The sequence below is a fragment of the Malaclemys terrapin genome, chromosome 11 (assembly GCF_027887155.1).
Source record: "Malaclemys terrapin pileata isolate rMalTer1 chromosome 11, rMalTer1.hap1, whole genome shotgun sequence".
Taxonomy (NCBI): Eukaryota; Metazoa; Chordata; order Testudines; family Emydidae; genus Malaclemys; species Malaclemys terrapin.
Window position 1 is genome coordinate 75,056,905 of NC_071515.1, and position 20,862 is coordinate 75,077,766.

The following is a 20,862-nucleotide window of genomic DNA, read 5'->3' on the forward strand; positions in this document are numbered from 1 at the left end:
GATGGCATGAGCATGGCACAGCCACGTTTTCATGCAAAATGTCCTCACTAAAAACAAAGGCAAGTGTCCATCAGGCAGCTGTCAGCTAAATGTTGCCTAAAGAATATAGTAGCAGTGTCAGGGCTGGGAGCCTAAAATGCTTTGAGATAAGGTTGCCAACCCTCCCGGATTGGCCTGGAGTCTCCAGGAATTAAAGATCAATCTTTCATGAAAGATTATGTCATGTGATGAAATCTCCAGGAATACGTCCAACCAAAATCGGCAACCCTACTTTGAGAGCTTTAGCAAAGAAGGGAAGATTTTGTTTTGAAGGGTGGGATTTTGTTCGTTGGGGGTCCTTTGGTCAGAATGAGCACGGACCCCCTTTAATGGTAACCCACCCCTGCCTGTTTGATGCGGAGTACTCGGACACTATTGCTGTCCACATCATCCCTGCACTCTAGGAGTTCAACCAGCCCCCACGGTATCTGAATGTAACTTGAGGCCTAGCTTTCTTTTCTCCCAACCCTGGGTGCCTTGTTTCTCCACAGTCGGGTGGAAGCTGGAAAGCCACAGGCCACTGAATTTGGGTTACAGAAGGAAAAGCGAGGAGGACAGTTACAGAGCAGCATTGTTAGAGGTGTCACCTGGGTCTTTAAGGGATGAATTAAAAAAATGGAACATAAGACAGCGCGAGTCTCATAATTAAGCCAGAAAACTGGTCAGGCTCTCATCGGCACAGGGAGTAGTACCCAGGGATGTAATACCGAATAGCCCGCCCACTTCCCCAGCCCCCTTCTCCAGCTGCAAACCACATTAAAGAAGAGAGGGAGAAGAGGAATCTTTTCCCTTTGAAATTGCGTTTGATCTTCAGGATTTTCGCTGCAGAGACCGAGGGCTGATTAAGAGCCACCAGCCTCACGCCAGCCAGATGCCCAGCACCACTCAAACAGAGATAATGCTGTTACAGAGAGCTGATTGCGGCAAAAGGTGCTGGCTGAGGTCTCTGGAGACTGAAGTCCTTGATCCACAGCCCTGCCCTGTAGGTGGTTTCTTGCCCACTCCACTGGGTTCCTGAGACACTCCCGTTCCATACAGAGAAGTGGCATTTCAAAGCCGCAGGAGCCTGATTTTCAGAAGCGCTGAGTGCCCATATCAACCTTCAGTTGGACCTGTTCTAGCCTCTGATTAGCAGGCCCTGGGAGCGTACAGAGCAGAGCAATGAGTGCCTCACCCAGGCCTGGTGGGAACCATGTCTAGGCCCGGCCGCTCTTCGCCTGCTCAGTGGACACAAGTGCAGTGATAGCTTTGTGACCCCTTCACCAGGCGCCCCACAAAGTCCTCCCTCTTCATTCTACACAGGCCACGAGAACAGCCGTAACACAGCCCTGGCTTCCGGGCCGCACCGATCACGGCTGGCTTCAAACTGACCAGCTGCTCAGAGGCGACGGGTGCGGTATCCCATTGGCAATTTCAGCCCGACCACGCAGTGGCAGCTGGCCCCTCTCGCCCTACCTCCTGACCAGGTTTCGTGGCGTGACACCTCTAAGCAGGGGACAGTGCCAGGGGCAGGGAGCAGACAGAGATAAGGCAGGGCAGAGCGGCTAACCTGCGAGGGGGTGGTCACGCTTATCTCGGGGACAAAATTGTCATCAAACAGACTGATGATGTTCTCGTGCTTGATCTCCTTGGAGGGGGTGTGCTTTGGAGGTGGCGGCACCGGAGGGCCTTTCCGCAACTGCATGCAAGCGAGCGAGCACACGGCGACACCCAAAAAAACCAGAGACAGGAACCAGGTTAGCAAACTAGAACCACAGACACAAGGAGAGGTCAAATAAATAGACATGGGAAGGGAGGGAGGGGAACAACCACACGCCTCCAGAGAAGGTTTGGCATCATTAGTTACACTTCAGCAGCGGGCGGGTCTCCCTCTGTGGAGGAGAAGCGTAACACAATTAATATGCATCACTCAGACATGCATACGTAATTAGAGCATGTGCAACCTTCCAGAGAACCACCAGGGGTGACAGACAGGTTACTCAGCACACGTTTCAGCAGAGAAGTCCAGTGCGCTGGCCACCACTCCCGATACCTACCTGTGCGGTGTGAGCCTAGGGGAGTTAGAAGCCAAAGCAGATTGGCTTTAATCACACGTGGACACCAGTGGGCTGGATCCTGATCTCCTTCCACTGGTTCCACTCCACTGGTTTCAGTGGATCGACTGCAACATAAGTGAGACCAGATGGGGCTCCTCGTGAGAATGACACAACCAAGACTGAGATCTGAGCATGGGTTATTGAAACATGTGAGAACAGGCTCGCCCTGAGCCTGTCGGCTCTCAGCTTCACCAAAGTGTAACACTAGGGACATCACTGAAGTCACAAGAGACACGGGGGCATAAATCCAGGAGCAGGCAGGGGGGTCAGGCCATCCCTCTGTCCATATCTGACATCCTTCCTCACTTCACAGTGGGAGCCTTTGATTCCGTGCTGCATGAGCCACACCTTGGATGCTGTGGGAACACACGATAGGGACGGCAAACCAGTTCAGGCACTGTCTGAATTTCCCTTTGCCCCCAGATATGCGAGCTCGAATTGAACCTGTTGAGAAGATGCTGACAGACTGGGGGGGAAAGAGTCTACTGTATAGTGCGGTGAAGATCTCCAGAACTTTAATGTCACTTAGCACCCCCATAACACTTTCTATGTGCAAAAAGCTTTATGAACATTAATCTTCTCATCCTACCTAAGAAGGTAAGTTATTATTATCCCCATTTGCAGCCAGGGAAAACTGAGGCAGAGAGCATGTGACTTGACAAAGGACAGACTGCTTATCAGTGTCAGATCTGGGATTAGAACACAGCAGGTCCTGGCTCTCAGGCCTGTGTTCACTCCACTAGGCTGCACTGGCCCTCCCTCGGATGCACGAACGTGTGCCCTACCAGACATTTATTTGGCTAGCCATGGAAAATGCCAACTTTCTAGAGGGTTAATCCGCCCCGGCCAACGTGCCTGTAAGATTCCATATACACATCTGAACTGCAGCTGGCTGCAGGCCCCTGGGTAGAGGGTAAGTAATAATGAAAGTGGCACTTTCACTTCCAGATCTCACTGCGCGGAAGCAGAAGTGCCAGAATGCCAGGGGAACAGCCACTCCCGCAGTATCCTGAGCCCAGCCCGATGCAGAAGGTACCAGAAGTCTCACAGGAAAGACTGTTCTCCTCAGAGTGAAGCCAAAGTTTGCTGTCACAAGAGGCTCTGGGGTACTAATCCTGAACCAAACACTGACCCTTTAGAAGTTTGCCCCTCCCCAATACACCCACCCTCCTAATGGACTCATGCGGGGGGCTGTGTGGGAAATGACAGCAATACAATGGCTAATCCTCCCACAGCATATGCTGCCCAACGCACACTGCATTGCATATCTACTGAGCCCTGTCCCCGTGTCTCGATTCTGAATGGAAAGAATGCTCCCAGGACACGGTGGTTCAGTGCTGAAGGAAATGGAATACCCTTCTGGTTCCAGCCCAGACTGGACCCCATATCCCCCTCTTCTGGTAAAATGAGACATTGTTCAAAACAAACAAGACCATTGGAAGGACTCCGCTGCCCAGAAAGGAAGTTACACCCCGAGCCCCGTCTACTAAGCTTGGGCCGTGTTCAGCTGTAGCAGCATATGTCCATTGTAGCTCCACTGACTTCACCGTCGCTGAGAGTCCAATCCCGGCCCTTGTGGTTTCATGAGGCCCATTGGTTCTGAAGTCCAGGATCATCCTCGCAGACACATTAACAAGCGTGGAGACATGCTGGCAATCACTTCATTAGGAGGCTAGACACAGGCAGCTTTTCAGAAGAGAGAGATGTTGGGAAACAGCTTGAGAGCTGAAACAGTGAGTAGTTCACAACCCAACAGGATTTCTCCGTTAGGCATGGCTCCTTTAAGGTATTTAGGTGCCTAGCACCCACTGATGGAAATGGTCTCTCCTTTTGCCTCCTTCCCTGTCTGTTCAATATGCCCCTCTGTTGCTTTCCACACCCCACCCTGGTTGTTAGCATCAGTGTACCCGGAGGTGGGGTGAGGACACAGCCGGGGTATTTCACATCCTTGTTGCTGTCCACTCAGGACTCACCACTTACCCAGTGACTTGCCATCACCCATGTTCATCCCATACAAAGCTTCATATTAAATGCGGATAACTGAGGGTGCAGTTTTTGTGGCTTCCAACTCATGTGGCTACATGCTCTGGGGATAAGAAAGAGGCCATGTGGCCTATCCAAGTCTACCCAGTGTCATTCCTCCCTTCAGTGTCTTGTAAAGCCCCTCGCTGCCTTCCCCGCTTCTGGATCCAGCTCCCTCTTTTGTGCTTGATGCACTGACCCAGAAGGTCACGCTGACCGCACACGGCCCCTTTCCGCACTCCTCACGGCAGCAGCCAGGTAAACCACGCAGGCACTGAAAAACGGCTGCCAGCAGGTGGCAGCATCAGCTGCATGAAGGCCCACCTTGGTCTGTTCCAGCAGCTGTTACTGCCGGGCCATTTAAATACACTGAAGAGCAGAACCCCGGTTACCCGATCCAATAGGAACCGGGGCCTGAGCGGATAAGCAAAAGTCTGGATAAACCAGAGAATGGGCAGCAAGTCTCCCGCTGTCATCCCCAGGGCAGTTGGGGCTCACGCTGCCAGCTCCAGGCAGCTGGGGGTTTGGTTAATACGGAGAGCCAGATAATAGAGGCTAGTTAAACGGGGTACTACTGTATTCTGCTTGCTTCACAGTGACCAATCCACCCCCCTGCTGCTGCGGTCACGCAGCCCGCCAGGGGAGCGCCCAGGGCATTGCAAGAGCGAGGAGAACAAACCCTGTCTCAGTGGAACGAGGTGGAGGATGGGCTGAAAGAGAGGGCCGCACCTGCTCTCCGCTCAGCAACTCAGCACCTCTCCAAACTTCAGAGAGGACTGGGGCAGACAAGGCACCATCGCAGGAGGACGGTGGGCGGGGAGCTGGCCAGGGAAGAGCTGAATAGGTAGCCGTGAGCTGGGGGTGCTGCAGGGAGAATGGAGGTGGGTTATTCTGAAGTAGTTCGTAGAACGGGCGGGAGCCCGAACGTTTGGCTCCACATTCAGTCCCACATCCCACACGCAGCCCCTGCTCCGGGTTCCGATCCAGAGTTCTGGGACAGCCGACGAGAGACCAGAGGCCAGATGGCAGTTCAGACCCAGGCCTGTAACTCGGAGTTCAGTCTGAGCAGAAGGTTGAGTAGCGTGTGGAGAGAGGCATTGGAGGGAGGGATGGGGACAGTTACTCAGGGTGGTTTAAGGTGGAGGAATTCCATCCTGCCATGGTGCTGGGGAGCGAACTAGCCCTTCCCCAAGAGCGTCCCAGATCACTCGGGCTGCCATCGCTGGGCAAGGTGAGTGTATCAGGACAATGGGCGAGGCTTGTGCCCTTTTGGCACTGTGTTGCCCCCAAGCCCGGCCAGACCTCATCTTCTCCTTGAAGCTGTCGGCGGAGATCCCGTGGTCTTACCCCTCCTACGCGCCAATGGGCACTGAGCCACTCATCGTTAAATGGATGCTCCAATGCAATGGCTGTGGAGGAGCGAGGCATGGTTCTTTCTCTGGATGTTCACGACTAGAGATTGAGTGGGCGATGTGATGTCCTTCCCCTTTACACACACACACACACACACACCATTGCTGCTCCAGGGAATTAAACATTCACCGCCCACAGCCCTGGAGTTAGCTGCTGTCAGAGGTGTTGGTTTTGTTTCAAGATTTCTTTGCTGTTCTGTTATTGCTCCAGCTCTGCTCTCCAGCTCTCCTGCAAGGTGAATGCCACCAAGTAACACCCGGTTCCTGTCTAAAAACCCAACGGCCGAGACCCAGCACACTCCCTCCCTGGAGCCCAGGTGGGATTTTCAGGGTCCAGGGCTATATCGCTGGCCAACAATTGCACAAGGAGGTGCAAGGCGATGGCCCAGCAAGAAGAGCGGACAGGTCCCTGCAATGGAAAAGAAACCAGAACCAAGACCAATAGCAGTTGAGGAAGGTTGGAGGGGAAAGACGAGTTTTCTAACAGGGTGTAGTGGGGTGATTACCCTGCTCCTGCCTGAGGGGTTTAAAACAGCCCTTGCAGAGGGCTGGGGCAAAGAGAAAAGCTACTGGGCTGATTGGGGAAGTAGCCACAGCTAGGCCACGCCCCAATCAGGCCCCAGCTGGCCTGTACAAGACGGCTGGGAGCCAAGAGCTCAGGAGTCTCTCTCTGCGTTCAGGGAGAGAAGGGCCTGGCTGCAGCGAGCTAGAGACAGGGCACCTGAGTGGAGCAGGGCTTGGGACAGGCTGAGGAGCTGGGGAGCTCCAGCCTGGATAGCCCCAGGCTGCGGCCTAGTAGGAGGCCAAGAGGTACTGGGGGTTGCAGAGGGCAGCCCAGGGGTAGGCCAAGGCAGCAGGTCCAAACCCAACCTTGCCTGTGATGAGTGGCCCATACTGCAGTCTGCCCCAAGGAACAGGGGCTAGTTGGTGACTGGCAGTGGCCTTATTCTGAGGCGAGGTAGGGATAGTGGGTGAGGGTTCCCCAGGGAGGGGAGACCCTAGTACTGAGGGGTGTACAGCCAGGGGGCAGCACCCCAGATACAAGGGCACCGGGGTCCGGGAGGGACATGGGGCCAGAGGACAGGCAGATCCCCAGCCTGCAGAGGGCGCTCTGATGGCTGGATCAAGCTAATTCCTAGAGTCACCAGCAGGAGGCGCCGCAGGGGTGAGTCCACCCCTCTACACAGGGCTTTAGAAAATGCTGCCAGGTACCTACACATCTCAAAAGGGCTAAAAAAGGGCTTTCATGAGGTTGTGAACATCTCCCCATCCCCAGCATCCAGATCCCTTTAGGGAGACGAATAACACTGAAGGAGAGACAGAATGAGAGACTATTCCAAAGTGGACGTAGGCCCTGACCCAAAGCACGACTCCACCTCACCGGGACTTCAGGAAAGCTTTGATCTGTAGCCATCTTGGCTGAAGAGTGATTGGGCATTTTTTCTCCGGTTAAGACGCTATTAGGCCAGAACCACTGAGAACCAGGATTCTTCCATTGGGAAGATAATCTACTGAAGTCACCTACTGAGGTCCAGGGACTTGCCCCACACCTGAATTTGGCCAGCTAAGTTTATTCTGCATTTCCCATCCACCTCCTCCTTTCACTCCCTCTTATGTGGGGATGGTAGAGAGCTGCAACAGATTTAATTTTCTTTAAAGCCCAGAATAAAAATTATGAAGCCTGTCAGGTGAGAATCCAGCTATGGTGATATTGCAAGTGGCAACCAACACCATATTTTAAAAACACCACTTGGGGTTTCACAGGTGAGGAAAAAGACCAATGAGCTTAAATTAAATGTGTGCAGCAATGATGGTGCAGGGACCATAACATGCAGACAAAGCCCCGCTCTTCAGATCAGTGGCTCAGCTTGTCTGGAACGCTGTCGCCAACAATGGCCGGCATCAAACGCTGCAGTGGAAGGTATTTGATTCCCCGCAAGGGACACGCCTCTTCCTGGCCTCCATCAGTCAGCAGTTGGCCTACTCCTTGAAGAACGAGGATTTATTGCCTTGATTGTTCACCCTGTTTGCTGTAATTGTGGAAGTTCTCCTTACCCACGTCAGTGTCTGATCCTTTTTTGGATAGTGCTCAACTATTGGCTTCAGTAATATCCTGCGGCAATGAGTTCCACAGGTTAATTATGTAGGGGTGGGGGGGGGAGGTAGAGAACAAATTTCATAGCTCAACTCTGACCTTCACCCTCACTGAATGGTCATACACCTATGGAGTACACATGTTAACAGCACTGAAGAGGAATTTCAGGGCTTGGTTAGCCTTCTCCCGGCAATAGAGAGACGGACAGGGAGCAACTGATCTTATCAGACAGGCAGCGCCTGCCACACAGGGATCCAGCCGTTCCACAAGATGGAGAGCAGACACCATCTCATATGCTCAATAGCAGCCAGAGACCTGCCTTGTGTCTTGTGTGGCCCACTGAGCCTTTGGCAGCAGGGATCTCATTGCTGGGGCCAGGGTAACACCGCGAGGACACTACCTGAGACGGCGATTTAGGGATGCCAGCCCCGGGTGTTTCCAACGAGGACGGTTCCAGCTCATGGTTGACGGTCTTGATCTCGGGGCTGGTGATGGGGGTCCCGTCGGGTGGAGGCGAGGGGCTTTTGTTTGCTTTCGCAGGGGCACTGTCGCTGCAGGAGAGAAAACAAAGGAGAGTCAGAACCAGCCCCCGAATGAATTATTCTGATCAGACAGACTGATCCAGCCAGGCCTCGTGGTCTCAATTCTCTCCCCACTTCAATGCCCACACCTGCAATCAGGGACCCTCAGTCCAGTACCAGGCAGAGTTTATAAGCTTCTGAGCAGCTTCTTGCTGAGTCACCCTCAATCCAATGCATTGTCTTTCTGCAGCAGGAACTCATGCAGATCACGATATATTAACCTAGGTCACTCCCTTGCATGCACATGGATGCACTTAGACACACTGAAAAAACAGAAATTCTGTCCTGTGGCATTATATTAACACTCACATAGGTGGCTACCCCACACAGACCTCTGCCATGTGAGCTAACAAAGTAACTGACAGCAGTAGCAGGTTGTCATCCTCTGTGGGGACCAGCACGAGAGGGGGACAAGACCCTTTGCCAGAAGGTGTCACAGATATTTGCTGACAGCAGAAGAATGCTGAGACTCGTCCCAGGCTCTCGAGGGCAGTGTGGTCTAGAGGACAAAGACTCATCGAATCATAGAATATCAGGGTTGGACGGGACCTCAGGAGGTCATCTAGTTCAACCCCCTGCTCAAAGCAGGGCCAACACTGGTTCTGCTCAAAGCAGGACCAACACTCAGCTGCCCGTTTCCCCAAGCTTGACCCCCTTCTGCCCGGTTGCCTCCAACCTGTCCCTCTCCTGGTATTGTCTGTTTCCCATCCGTTGCCAGCCCCATTCTCCGTACCCAGCCAATCCCAGTTGCCCCACCTCAGGCTGCTCAGACTTGTCCCAGTCTTCTTACCCAGCCAGTCCCAGCCTCCCCCTCCAGACTCAGTCTCCATCCCAGTGTCCCACTATAACTTCCAGTCCCGGTAATTCCCCGCTTCCAATCCTAGTCTTTTTTGCCTTTCCCAGTCCCCCTCCCCCCCTTAGCTCCTTGTCCCAGGCTCCTTGCCCATTCAGTCACAGTTCCCCCTTCCTGGCTTGTCATCCTACCTGTCACCTCCCCCACCCCCCAACCCCTAGTCCCTATCCCCACTGGCTCCAGGCTCCTCCGGGCTCCTTGTCCAATCTCAGTCTCTGCCCCAGCCCACTGGCTCCCAGCTCCCCACCCCCACCATCTTCCCCACCATCTTCCCAACCCAGTCTAAAATTGGATGGGACTCAGAACCTCGGTCCCCATCCCACAGGGCAACAGTGCACTCCCTCTATGTATGTCCACTTGAAACAGACATGCCCCATGGTGTCCATGTTCTGGTAGTCACTGGCTAACAGTGGAATGTAGAAGCTCACACCAACGGAGGATGCACTACAGTCTCATGCTTAAATGCATAGAGTCTTGGGACAGGGTGGGGGAAGAACCAAGAGGCACTTAAAGATTCCTTTCCATTCAAAGCAAGCATCAGCCTTTGAGCCCCCGATCCCACCTCATTCCCCAACCTCACAGAGACACCCCCAAGAAGCAGTCACTCCACGCTCTCATGCAGAGCAGAGGTTTCTAAGGACGTTCACAGCAGCAGCATGACAACAAGATGCAAAAAACCCCAACAGCTTTCTGTGCCGACAGCTCTCACCCTGTGGGTCATATGGACCTGGAGAAGAAGCGGGTGCTTGTTGGGAGGAAACCAGGAATGGGTCACAAACACGCATCCAACCCTCCTGCTCTTCAACTTGACTGGATTTGCCTACTGGGTCCTCCTCAGATGTTCCTTAAGCTACCGCAGTGGGGGAGCCGGTGCGAAGGATTGGGGGACCCAGCTGAGGAGTGGCTAAGTGAGGAGGTGCTAGGAGGGAAGAGGCTGAGAACTCCTGCTGTAAATCAGAGTCACAGCAACCTCAATATAAGCGGTGCGCAGCAAGCTAGTTAGTCACCTGTCAGTAGCAAGTACACCGCCTCCTCCCGTCCTGTGATTCCTCACTTCTAGGGCACAGAGGAAGGGCTGGCCTCACTAGGCGGACCCAGCGACTCAGTGAGAGTGCAGGGTATCGCCAGAGGAGACCCGGGTTTCAATCCTGGGCCGCAGCCTCTTGCTTCCCAGGCTAGAATAATTTCCCCACTCCAACAGTGCCCCCTGCTGGTGATTTCAGCAGTAGCGCACGTAGGAAGGAAGGGACGGGATGGGATTGCCTGGGACCAGAACCTTGCATGGGACTATTTTTTTTAATCCTGCTCCCGTCCTGCCCCGCAATACCGGTTCCCGCCCGCCGACGCATTGCTTCTTGCATTTTTATCCCACTCCCACCCACAAAAACCTTAGATCTCATAACTCCTGCAAGAGAGACAGATTCCTGCTGGCCACCAAAAAATAATAATAAATAAAAAAAGTTGGTTAATATATTTATAAATGGAATTCAGGCACAATTTTTACCATTAAACGAATTAAACAAATCTTGCTTAAACCATTTCGTGCTTTAGTGTTTTCCTGCAAATTGCAACACTCTGGTTTTTATTACCCAACCAATCCTGCTCACAACAAAGTACATGTTACCTACTCCCGCTGTTATGGCAGCGGGTCCTGCGGGACCCACGGGATCCCAGTCCTGTTGCAGGGCGCTGCCTGGGACTGTCTATGCCAGAAATATGGTAATTACAGGGGGGTGTTCCAAGAGACACTGGGGGGGGGGGGTATTCAACTGTGGGAAAAGTTGGGGATTGATTGCACACCCCTATTCCCTACCACTGGGGGGAAATTATGTATTCTTCCGTTTGATTATAAAAAGCTTTATTGCTAGAGGGAAAACAACTATCCAGGATCCCCTCTGGGAAACATATAAAAGCTCCTTGTTCTAGGGGGCCCAAACACGCAGGGCTTCCTCCAGTCCACCAGATGTGGACAGCAAAGCCAGGGAGAATCCCACCAGCAGGGGAGTACCCAGGGGAACAATAAACCCCCAGTCGGGCAGCCATACGGGGCCGCTTCAATCCTGCTCAACTCCCATGAGGATCTAAATTACAGGCCAGGTGGCATTGCGCCATTGGCATCTGGGCCTGGATTTTCCAAAAAGGAAGGAAAAACTGCTCTGTGTACAGATGGGGGTCAGGGGTAGGACTGCTGTCATTTGTAACAGCCTTAGGCAATGCTTAATTTGTAAGGAATTAAGGAGCTCAAGCAATTTTTTTACATTCATGAGCGGTGGTGGGTCTCTCAACTGCCAGGCCCAGCAGTACTGGGGCTCAGCCTTGGAAAGCGTTGGCACAAATTAAGCACTGGCCTGAGGGACACATTCAGTCCCAATATATGGGACTCTCATAGAAATGGAAGGGACCCTGAAAGGTCATCAAGTCAAGTCCAGTCCAGTCTCCAGCCTTCACTAGCAGGACCAAGTACGGATTTTGCCCCAGATCCCTAAGTAGCACCCTCAAGGGCTAAACTCACAACCCTGGGTTTAGCAGGCCAATGCTCAAACCACTGAGCTATCCCTCCCCCCCAGGATAACATTATGCGAGTTTGGCCCTTAGAGTCTCAGTATAAAATTAAGCAAGGGATGAATCCCAGCCCCAGACTCCGCTCCTTGGGGTGCGAAGAACAAGATCCTGATATGGATTGGAGTAAAGACACCAGATCTCAGGTCCCCTCCGTGACGCCTGAAGTGGGTCATTTGTCCGAAACTGATGCATCTCACAGGGCCCAGCTGACGCCCTAGGTACAGAATAGACTCCACCCAGGCAGCTGTGTGCCGGCTTCCCCATCCATGTGCCTGGAGGGACTGGGGAAGAGGGGACTTCAGACTCCAATCCCAGTCACTCATTGGTGTCTCTGATGACACTGCCACCAGCTGTGGTACGGGCACCTGCCCCATCAGGAACTGATGCAACCAACCAACTCCTTCGCAGTCTTCAGGGGGCAGTTAATTTCAGGCCCTACCAGGGATCTGAACTGGTGCCCCATAGGCGAGAGGCTCCACACATCTAGCTGCCCCCTTCCTCCTTTAGACCCATCCCATTTCCTTCCACGCCTCCTGCCGTGGGTTTAGCAGGCCCCAGACCAAAGCTCTCAGTAAGTCACTGCTATTTACAGCCAGCTGAAGCTTTTTGCTGCTCTGTGTAGGAAAATGCCAGTGCTAATTTTGTCTGACCCTGAACCTTTTCCAAGCCCAGGGTGGCGTCTTCATTCTGAACAAGCCCGCTGCTTCAGAGGCATGCGGCATTAGAGCTCATCCAGCAACCACCAATTAAACCCGCTGCTGGGCTTCTGGGGCCTTCAGGGCTCCTAAGGGAACAGATCCCCAGAAATCACTTCAAAGCCCCACTCAGAACAAACCCTGCCTCTAAACCGACAGCTCAGTGGCTCTGGAGATACTCCAGGATAGGCACTGCTTTGGGAAGCTACAGGTAACCTGCCCCCTACTGACCAACTGGGCACTTGACTCTGGCTCAATTGCAGCAGGGGTACAAGAAAAACACTTCCCTCTGCCCTCCAGTATGTTACCGGGAAATGATGCTAAGCCAAGGACTGACTCTGCTTTGGGGTTCTGGTCTCCCATGTGTAACGCATGTACTAGGGACTGGCTCTAGCACATGTGCTGGGCTAGAACATATATATCTCACATTACCAATATGTATTATCCATACTGTACATCTATCAGTGGGTATTAAGCATGTAATAGTAATAGAATAGCAGTTATATAGCCTAAAGGGGCCTATGCTTTTTATATAACCCTGCTCACTTATAACCCCTTGCATTTGCGGAAGCAAGCATTTGGCATACACAGAGAGGAAACTTGTCAAAATCAAGATACTTTTGTTCTGTGTCTTAGTACAAGCTAGGGAAGTACCTTGACAGAGCAGTCCCTGAAATGCTAGTCCCCAAAATGAAGGTATGTAACAACGCTTCACAAGACAGCTTCTTGGAGACGGGTATCGCGTTGAACCTTTTTCCTGTATTATATTCTTATTGGTTTATCACAGGAAACTTGACAGACATTGGCTCTTTGGTCTCGAATATAGCTTATAAATGAACGGAAGCGTAGTCGAGCAATGGGCTACACAATTTATCAACGCAAGCAAATTAACACACTCCAAAGACACCTTTATTGTGCTGCTGAGATTCAAAGCCCCTCGGGCCACCCACCTCCCCCCCCCAGCCTGGACTGTTTTAGAACAGCCTATGTCAGCATTTGCAAATGGGACTCCCATGTGCTGCAGCAATTCTGTTACACAGGAGGGGACACCAGTGGTTCCACTCTTTGTTCCCAGCCCAGTCGCCCCTCTGCAAACTCCCACGTGGCAGAGGGGTGGCATCTCAGCAGAGGGGTTAAGGATCAGATGGTGCCTTCTAGCCAAACGCAATTTATTCTTTAGCACCAAAGCACACTGATCTCTGGGGAATGGTAAGGGAACCACTACACACCCAGACGTAGAAGGACACAAGTAGCACCACTATAACCTGCAAGCAGCAGATCAGAGCCTGGTCCCAACACGTGCTCCAGTGCCTGCAAATTTCTCAGCATTCCACCTGCACCAGCTCCACCCAGGGGGGAGCCCTAGTATAGTCAAAGCCCTGGCGTTTTAATGCAGGGTCATCTGGACCTGCTCCAAGCAAGATGACCCTGTGGCTAGAACTCTAGTGGTTGGTCTATACTAGAGCTCCCACTGTTGCAGTGTTACTGCCATGAAGGGAAATGTGCGGAGATGCTGTACTTGGTGCAGGCACAGCCATTGCGTGGGGTAACACTTGGGTAAAGCTATTGAGGTTTCCGTTACTGGGGGGCCAGGATTACCGGACAGCAGTAAAAATAGACACGCAACTTGCCCGAATCTTAACCTTTCAGTTCCCCAATAAAAAAGAAGACTTAACAACATTAAAACAGTCGTCACTTATCCCCTTTCATCTGAGCTCAAAAGTGTCTTCTACAAAATCCATTAAATCCCTCAATTTCCCTGTGAGAAGTACTATTATCTCCATGGTACAGAGGGGTAAAATTGAGGCAGAGAGACCCTGAGGGCACATAGCAAGTCCGTGGCAGCGCTGGGATTCGAACCCAAGAGGCCTGGCTCCCGATCCTGTGTTTTAACCATTACACAGCACTGCATTCGAGGAGCCAGCTGGGATTAGAATTATTTTTTCTGACCAGTCTTGGTAGAAAGTGTCAGCACAGAGTCTAAGGAACTCCCAAGCTAGGAAATGCTTCTACACAATTATGCACCTATTATTTTCTCCACCCCCGCCCCTTCTGGTGCATTCAGTCCCTCTCTGAAGTCTCCCTTTACAAATACACTCAATCTCCTACGTGTTTCCACTTTGGTTACAACATGCACGTAGCCATCGGCTACAACCACTAGGCGGTCGGACTACTCTGTGTATTGAAACAGAAATTACAAGCATGTGCTTTTTAAAAGGCAAGAGGCTTGACTCCCCACTGCTTCTACCTGGTGCTGTGATTTGCACCTGCGCAATATGGTAGTGTTTTATAACCACATTGCACTGATCCATGTAATTGGTTATCACAAGGGGCAAAGCACGGGGAATCCAGGTTCAGTCAGGAGGAGGGTTGTAGCAACTTATTCTCTCTTACACATTCGAAAGGAGAGCTCCATCTTGGGAAAATGAGGGCTTTTTAACAGTCAAAGTTGCACCAGTTTAAATCAGCTTTTAATCAAATCACCCTTTTAGTTAAACCAGAGCAACTCTGAACCCAGACAAAACCTCAGGGTTCAAACAGTCATGGAGTCTAAGTGTCAGGCCAGAATGGACCTCCAGGTCATCCAATCTGACCTCCTGCGTGTCACAGGCCACTAATACCTCCCAGCACCCTCAAATGAAGACCAACAACCAGAAAGGGAGCAGGGATTCAAACCAAGAATAAAAAATGATTAGGATTAGTCAGACATGCAGAAATCTTCAATGATTCCACAGGGCCAGAAACACACCAAGTCATGCAAGGAACTCCGTTCCAGTCCCCAAGTTAACACCCCCTCCCCCCCACCCCAGGCTGTTATTCTACTCAGACACTTCTCATAATGCTGCTCTCCATACCGGTACCTGCTCATCTTCTTCCTCAGCTTGGAGAACAGTTTAGTTTTCTTTCTGGTGGGGATGGCACACAATGATTTCCATTACTGGATAACACAGCCATGGAAGAGCAAATGTTAAGGTGCCATGCACCAGTGAACCTAGTGCCACAGGATGATTGTATTCAAGCCCTTCCTTCTCCTAGCTTCTGGATTTAGTCTAAGTGCTACGGGGCAGAGCACAGGACAGGACTCCCTGTGAATGGCAGGAACTTGCACAAGCACTGGCAGTGTTAAGAGTTGTGAATTTCCCCTGGGGACCCTGGGGCAGATCTGCACAGAGAGAGGCAGATGTGTAGAAAGCCAGACAGGCAGGGATCCATAAATAGTCGTTTCCCAGGTTGACAAATGGAGGTTGAGAAGTTACAGTCCTACAGCAAGCCAGCGGAAGACCTGGGGTTAGAAGCCAGAAATCCTGACTCCCAGTTCTCCATTCTCCCCATCTGCACTGAAAGCAGCTTACGCTGCTCCCCTCCATTTACACTCTCAAAGCACACGGGAATCACACCAGGCGCAGCTCCAAACAGCAGAATTCCTCACAAAGACAACACACTGACATAACAGGGGAACCGTCCCATCTCTCCACCCATCTACAGCCATTTCCTTTCACTCTCTCCATCTCCAGCCCCTGTCCCTGCATATACAAATGAGGGGAATCATCTGCTCTTATTGCAGGCCAGGATCTGCAATGAGAAAGGGAAGGGGCATTTCCCCAGCCCCACCGGACAAGATTCCCCGGCAAGATGCTGGAGAGATGGCAGGAAATGCAATTGGGCATCTGCAAAAATCTATTGTCCCAACAACTGTTTGACGCCATCCAACCCCCTCCCTAGGTACCTGTGTGGAACGGCTCTATTACAGGACAGGTCTGGACCCTCGGTAGAGTCCAAAAGCAATGCAATAGGAGAGAGAAGGAGAATGCTTTTCTGTTTGCAAAGATCTCCACAGCTCTGACTCAGAGCATGTGTGGCGTGGGTCAGTGGGGCATGTCTGGGGCAACTGGGCATGGAGGGGAAAGATGGAGCCAAGCCCGTGAGTTTCTACACATACAGGGTTTTCCGTGTTCATTTTCCCTCCTAAGGGCATAAGCTCTTCCAGCCAGCCACGGTGCTCTTGGCTACAGCGGAGGGAGCTGGGTTGCCTCACATCCTACAGATGAAGCCGGAGATTTGCCTGGGCCAGAATTGCACTGATGGAAAATTTGATTTTCTTGGAAGCTTTTGTTGGGGAGGCCTCGCTGCTGGCCAGGAGTCACAAGTATTCATAAAAATAAACAAACGCATGTTGAGTTGTCGTTACTGCGTTCCACTGGGCCAAAGTTAAAGCATCAGCTGCAGCCCTCCTGCCTCCTTATCCCTCTCTTGTGCTTTGTGCTGTCCATCCGAGCAGACTTCAGGAGAGCGTCCCAATCGTTTTGATTAACCAGGACTGGGTGCCTTCTGGAGGGAATCAGAGCTCCATCGTTCACGAGAGGAGACCTGACCCATATGACCCCATCCCAGTGGGCCGGCTGCATGAGGAAAGGGACCAGGGAAGAACCACCCTGTACTGCTGGGGTGGAATAACAGCTCCATTGAAGTCAATAACAAAACTCCCATTGTCCTGAAGGTGGCCAGGATTTCACCCCTGGTGTCTTTAGAACTGTACGGATCTCACCTGCTCCCAGCTGAGAATGCGTTTCTGGTGTGCAGGGTCTTTCTCAAGGTATGGGGCTAGGATAGGGTTTTGCAAGGTCACTGGACTCTATGGCCAAGAGCAGACCCCAAACTTCTGTGCTCACTACATCAAAGATCTCATGCCTGCTATGGGACAATGGACAGGTGCTCTTCTGGAAGGGAAGGGGCAGGAAAGAAGGTCTGCTACATAGCACAGGACCTATCTGCCACGGGGTAGGAAATGTTCTAATACGGTAGTGCCCTATTCAGATCATAACATCATTTGTTAGATGGCAGAAGAGTCCGTTTCTCTTTCGGTTCCCCATGGACAATGTCACAGTCTTTGGGTTGCGAAGTCTGAAGGGGGATGTTTGCTAGATGGGGAAGATGGAAACATTTCTACTGGTCTCAAGTTTCATGGAAGTTTGTGTCTACACAGGTAAACTTTGGCCCCCAACTTAGGATAACATCTTCCCCTTTAAAGTTGGTGAATTGTATAAACCCACTGGTACTGGGTTTTGTGTTTGCAACAAAGGGTTAAACTGGGAGGGGAAGGAATAGGAGTCCACAGGGGTCCTCACAGCTGCTCTAACCTTTCAACAGCTGTCCTGAAGCAAGGCACATAGGCTGAAGTTATCACTGACATCATGCTAACTCCCCCTACATGCTGATTTGGCATTTATGTTGCATTACTGCTCACCCAGCATGTGGGACGAGCAGCAGCTGGAAGCCAGAAGCCCGCATTGCTTCATCACTCACGCATTTGGATGGGAGCCAGATACAGCCTCAGCCAGAGCCCGCCCCTCCCGCCCCCTTAACTGGAAAGGCTCAAGAACCAAGGAGGATCAGATTCTGCTGAGAAAAAAAACGGCTCCTGTGGACGCTAGCACTTTGCAGAGACTCCTAGGGCATATCAGGGGTCTGATGTTCCCTAAACGCAAAGGTCAAACTCCCGTGAGGTTCTAACTGTACCCACAAGATTCGCTCGGGCAAAACCGCCATTTTCATGCACAAAATAGGTAATTGCGCACAAGAGTCTGCCAACTGGAGATTCGGGTTTGGTGACCAGAGAGGGGGCTGTGGGAGATAGGACATGGGGCTCTTGTGTCCGTGACTCAGAGGAGCTTTGGTCTTAAATGTGTGTCTATGAGGGTGAAGCCGATGATCTGGAAGTGGAAGTGTCCCATTGTGCGACTTGACCTGCAATGAGCAGCACTGGGTGGGTCAGTTCTGCCTCTTGGGGGTGGAATGATCTAGTGAGAGCCACTAGGTGACAGCCATATAGGGTGAGGCAGGAGAACTGAAATCAAGAGGATGCAGATAAAATCATTTCACTCTCCCCTGTAGCAGACACATTTCCTCAGCAGCCTCCCACCTGCCCCTTCGATCTCTGCTCACCTCGGCTGTGCTTTAATGGGGAAGGCGTTGCTCGAGTACTGCTTGTCTAGGTTCATCAGGACATCGTTGAGGTTTTGGTTCAACTGTAAAAAGAAGAGAACCCTAAGAAGCAGGTGGGGGAATAGGGCTGGCTAGCCAAGGCAAAAACCAGCATCAGGACCATGACGCCCCAGGAGAAGGCACAGCGCTGGTGAAACTGGGCCCACCTTCGTTCCGGCCCTTCCTTGGCCACCCCCTTTTAACGGGAACATAATCCGGAAGCACTAAAGCAATCCGCGCATTCTTTAATGTTCCAAACCGTGAAGCGCCACCAGCACCCCCTGGGGAGCCTTTGTGTCTGATTTAGAAACAACCCGGCTCAGGTCTTTTCTATTTCCTGCCTTTCTCCACCCTCCCAGATATTACCAGGGACCTCTGCATGAGCCCAGCGGAAGCCTCGAACCTCATCTTTGTCCACGCCACCGGTTACTACTACGAAACGGCTGCGTCACAAACAAAATTACAGGCCAAAGTCACCGTTGGCACTAAGAGATCCCACTCCATCAATGTCAATGGTATTGCACCGTCCATGCCAGTGATTAATTTGATCCTATAGCTCTAATAAGAAGCAGATGACTCTTAAGGAACAAAAGGTCCTGGTTTCCTGCATGTCCCCAAACAACAAAAAAACTGGGGAAGAGACCTGCAAAACCATGTGACACAGGAAGAGGATTCTCTCTAAACCAGTGGTCCCAAAACTTTTCAGGGTCACGTTCTCCCCCCTTTACCCCTGTCTTCCCCCCTCTCTGCCCCCCAGAACCAAGGCGGAGAGTGGAGATGTGGCTCGGGGTGGGGGTGGGGGGAAGGAATGCAGACAGGGGTAAAGGAACCAAGACTGGGGGCATAGCTGGGGGTGGGGCTGGGGCCAGGAACGAAGCCCTGGCCGGGGACTGTGGCGGGGGCGCCCAGGGCAGGGAGTGAAGCTGTGACCGGGCCTCGGTGGGGGCCACGGCGGGTCATGGGGCCAGGAGGTGGAGCTGCGGCTGGGGGTGGAGCCAGGGCAGAGCTGGGGACAGAGCAGGGCTGGATGGCGCTCCCTCTTTGCCCCCAAATGTTCCTCAAGGCCCCCCAGGGGGACATACCCCACAGTAAGGGGATCACTGCTCTAAGCAGACAGGTTTCCCAAAGTTTTCCCTTATAAAGTACTGGAATATAACAAAAAAACCATTGCCTTTAACAATAGTGTTACTACAGTGGTTTGTAGCATTACTGTAGAACACTGGATTATTTTTGTAAGGGTCCCTGTGAAGTATCAGCAGAACTTGAAGCTAATGTTTAAATCATGCCAGCCGTTCCCTCACTGTGAGTGGTTACGTCTGGGAATTTAACGACCATAATGTTGCTTGTTGCTTAGCTGCTGTATTGTTGCCCGGACTACAGTTGGAGAACAAAAGTATCTGTTTTCACTTGGGCTCCCTGTCTCTTCATAAAAGATTAGCAGGATGTATAGAGAGTGTATAAATCATGTGGGCAATGCACAACCCTGGAGAACTCCAGGAGTTATTTCAAATCTGGTTTTTAAGTTAAATGAAAACAAGAATTCTGGATGAAAGAGTCAGTGTGTTGGCCTTGCTACTCACTACCCCTCAGACCTCTTCAGGGCCTGGCTAGGCAGCTACAGAACAAGCATGGAGCAACTAAGCCATCTGCTCCTTGAGATACTCCTTATGGCATTGAAGGCTTACTACAGATGGCACGTTTGCTACCAGTTCATCCATTTTAGTAAGTGAAACTCCTTTACCCAAAAGTTTGAAGGTGCTGAATCAGACTGGCTTCATTCATTGCTTCTTTGACTCTAGGCGGGATCCACTGATTTTAGGGGAATACGTTCCGGTCAACAATACTCCCAGCTGAAACCCGTAAGATTCCCTGCAGTGACCGGATGGCTATTTAAACAGGGATGTTAGGATTGTAAAGCCATCAAGAGATGTGCCTGGCCTCAGCTTGGTGCGGGCCTCTTGTCCAGCCCTGGGTGCATTTGCTGCACTGCACAAGTGACTGTGAACGATAACAGCATGGCAAATGAATAAAAGGGCCAGCAACCTTACCTTGCTCATTTCTTTATGGAAGTTCTCTTCTAGGCCTGCTATACTCTGGAATGTGTTGACATAGAAACCAACACGACTGCCAAATGAAAAGAGAGCAAAGATTAGTGGATACAGGCGGCTCTTCCAAGATCTGTGGACTTGGTTTCCTTTGCTAATACCCCCCCCCACACTCACACGCATTTCACAGTTAAGCTGCGCTCTCTCTCCATCCTAACAGCAGTGTAGGTCAGGAAGTCCCCAGACAGCCCTGTGGGCTGGGGCGACTCCCACATGGCAGCAAAGCAAAACAGACACTAGTTACTGAATAAAGCAGACCAGTGGGGCCTATAGGAGATGGTTGGTTCTAGCAGAAAGGGAGAAGACAGGCCTGTCAGGGCACTTTTCCTGGTGGACCCACCCCAAGCCATTCTCCAGAGTGGCACTGACCAGGGACCAACACCCCCCTGTCCTCCCTCCTGAAAATGGATGCCATGGCAA

The 20,862-nt window shown here is 51.8% G+C and overlaps 1 protein-coding gene across 9 annotated transcripts in view; it reads right to left on the reverse strand.

Annotated features, from left to right (window-relative positions):
• The window catches only part of BIN1 (bridging integrator 1), a 159,509-nt gene that overhangs the window by 35,454 nt on the left and 103,193 nt on the right, over positions 1 to 20,862 (reverse strand). For 5 of the 9 annotated variants that reach the window (XM_054044719.1, XM_054044718.1, XM_054044722.1 and 2 more), the window contains 5 exons: positions 20,386 to 20,461; positions 18,299 to 18,381; positions 15,217 to 15,261; positions 8,065 to 8,215; positions 1,589 to 1,717 (listed from right to left, as the gene is read on the reverse strand). In XM_054044719.1, the coding sequence (XP_053900694.1) occupies positions 1,589 to 1,717; positions 8,065 to 8,215; positions 15,217 to 15,261; positions 18,299 to 18,381; positions 20,386 to 20,461 (484 nt within the window). The remainder of the gene's footprint in view (positions 1 to 1,588; positions 1,718 to 8,064; positions 8,216 to 15,216; positions 15,262 to 18,298; positions 18,382 to 20,385; positions 20,462 to 20,862) is intronic. The other 4 variants (XM_054044721.1, XM_054044724.1, XM_054044726.1 and 1 more) reach the window with 2 other exon arrangements.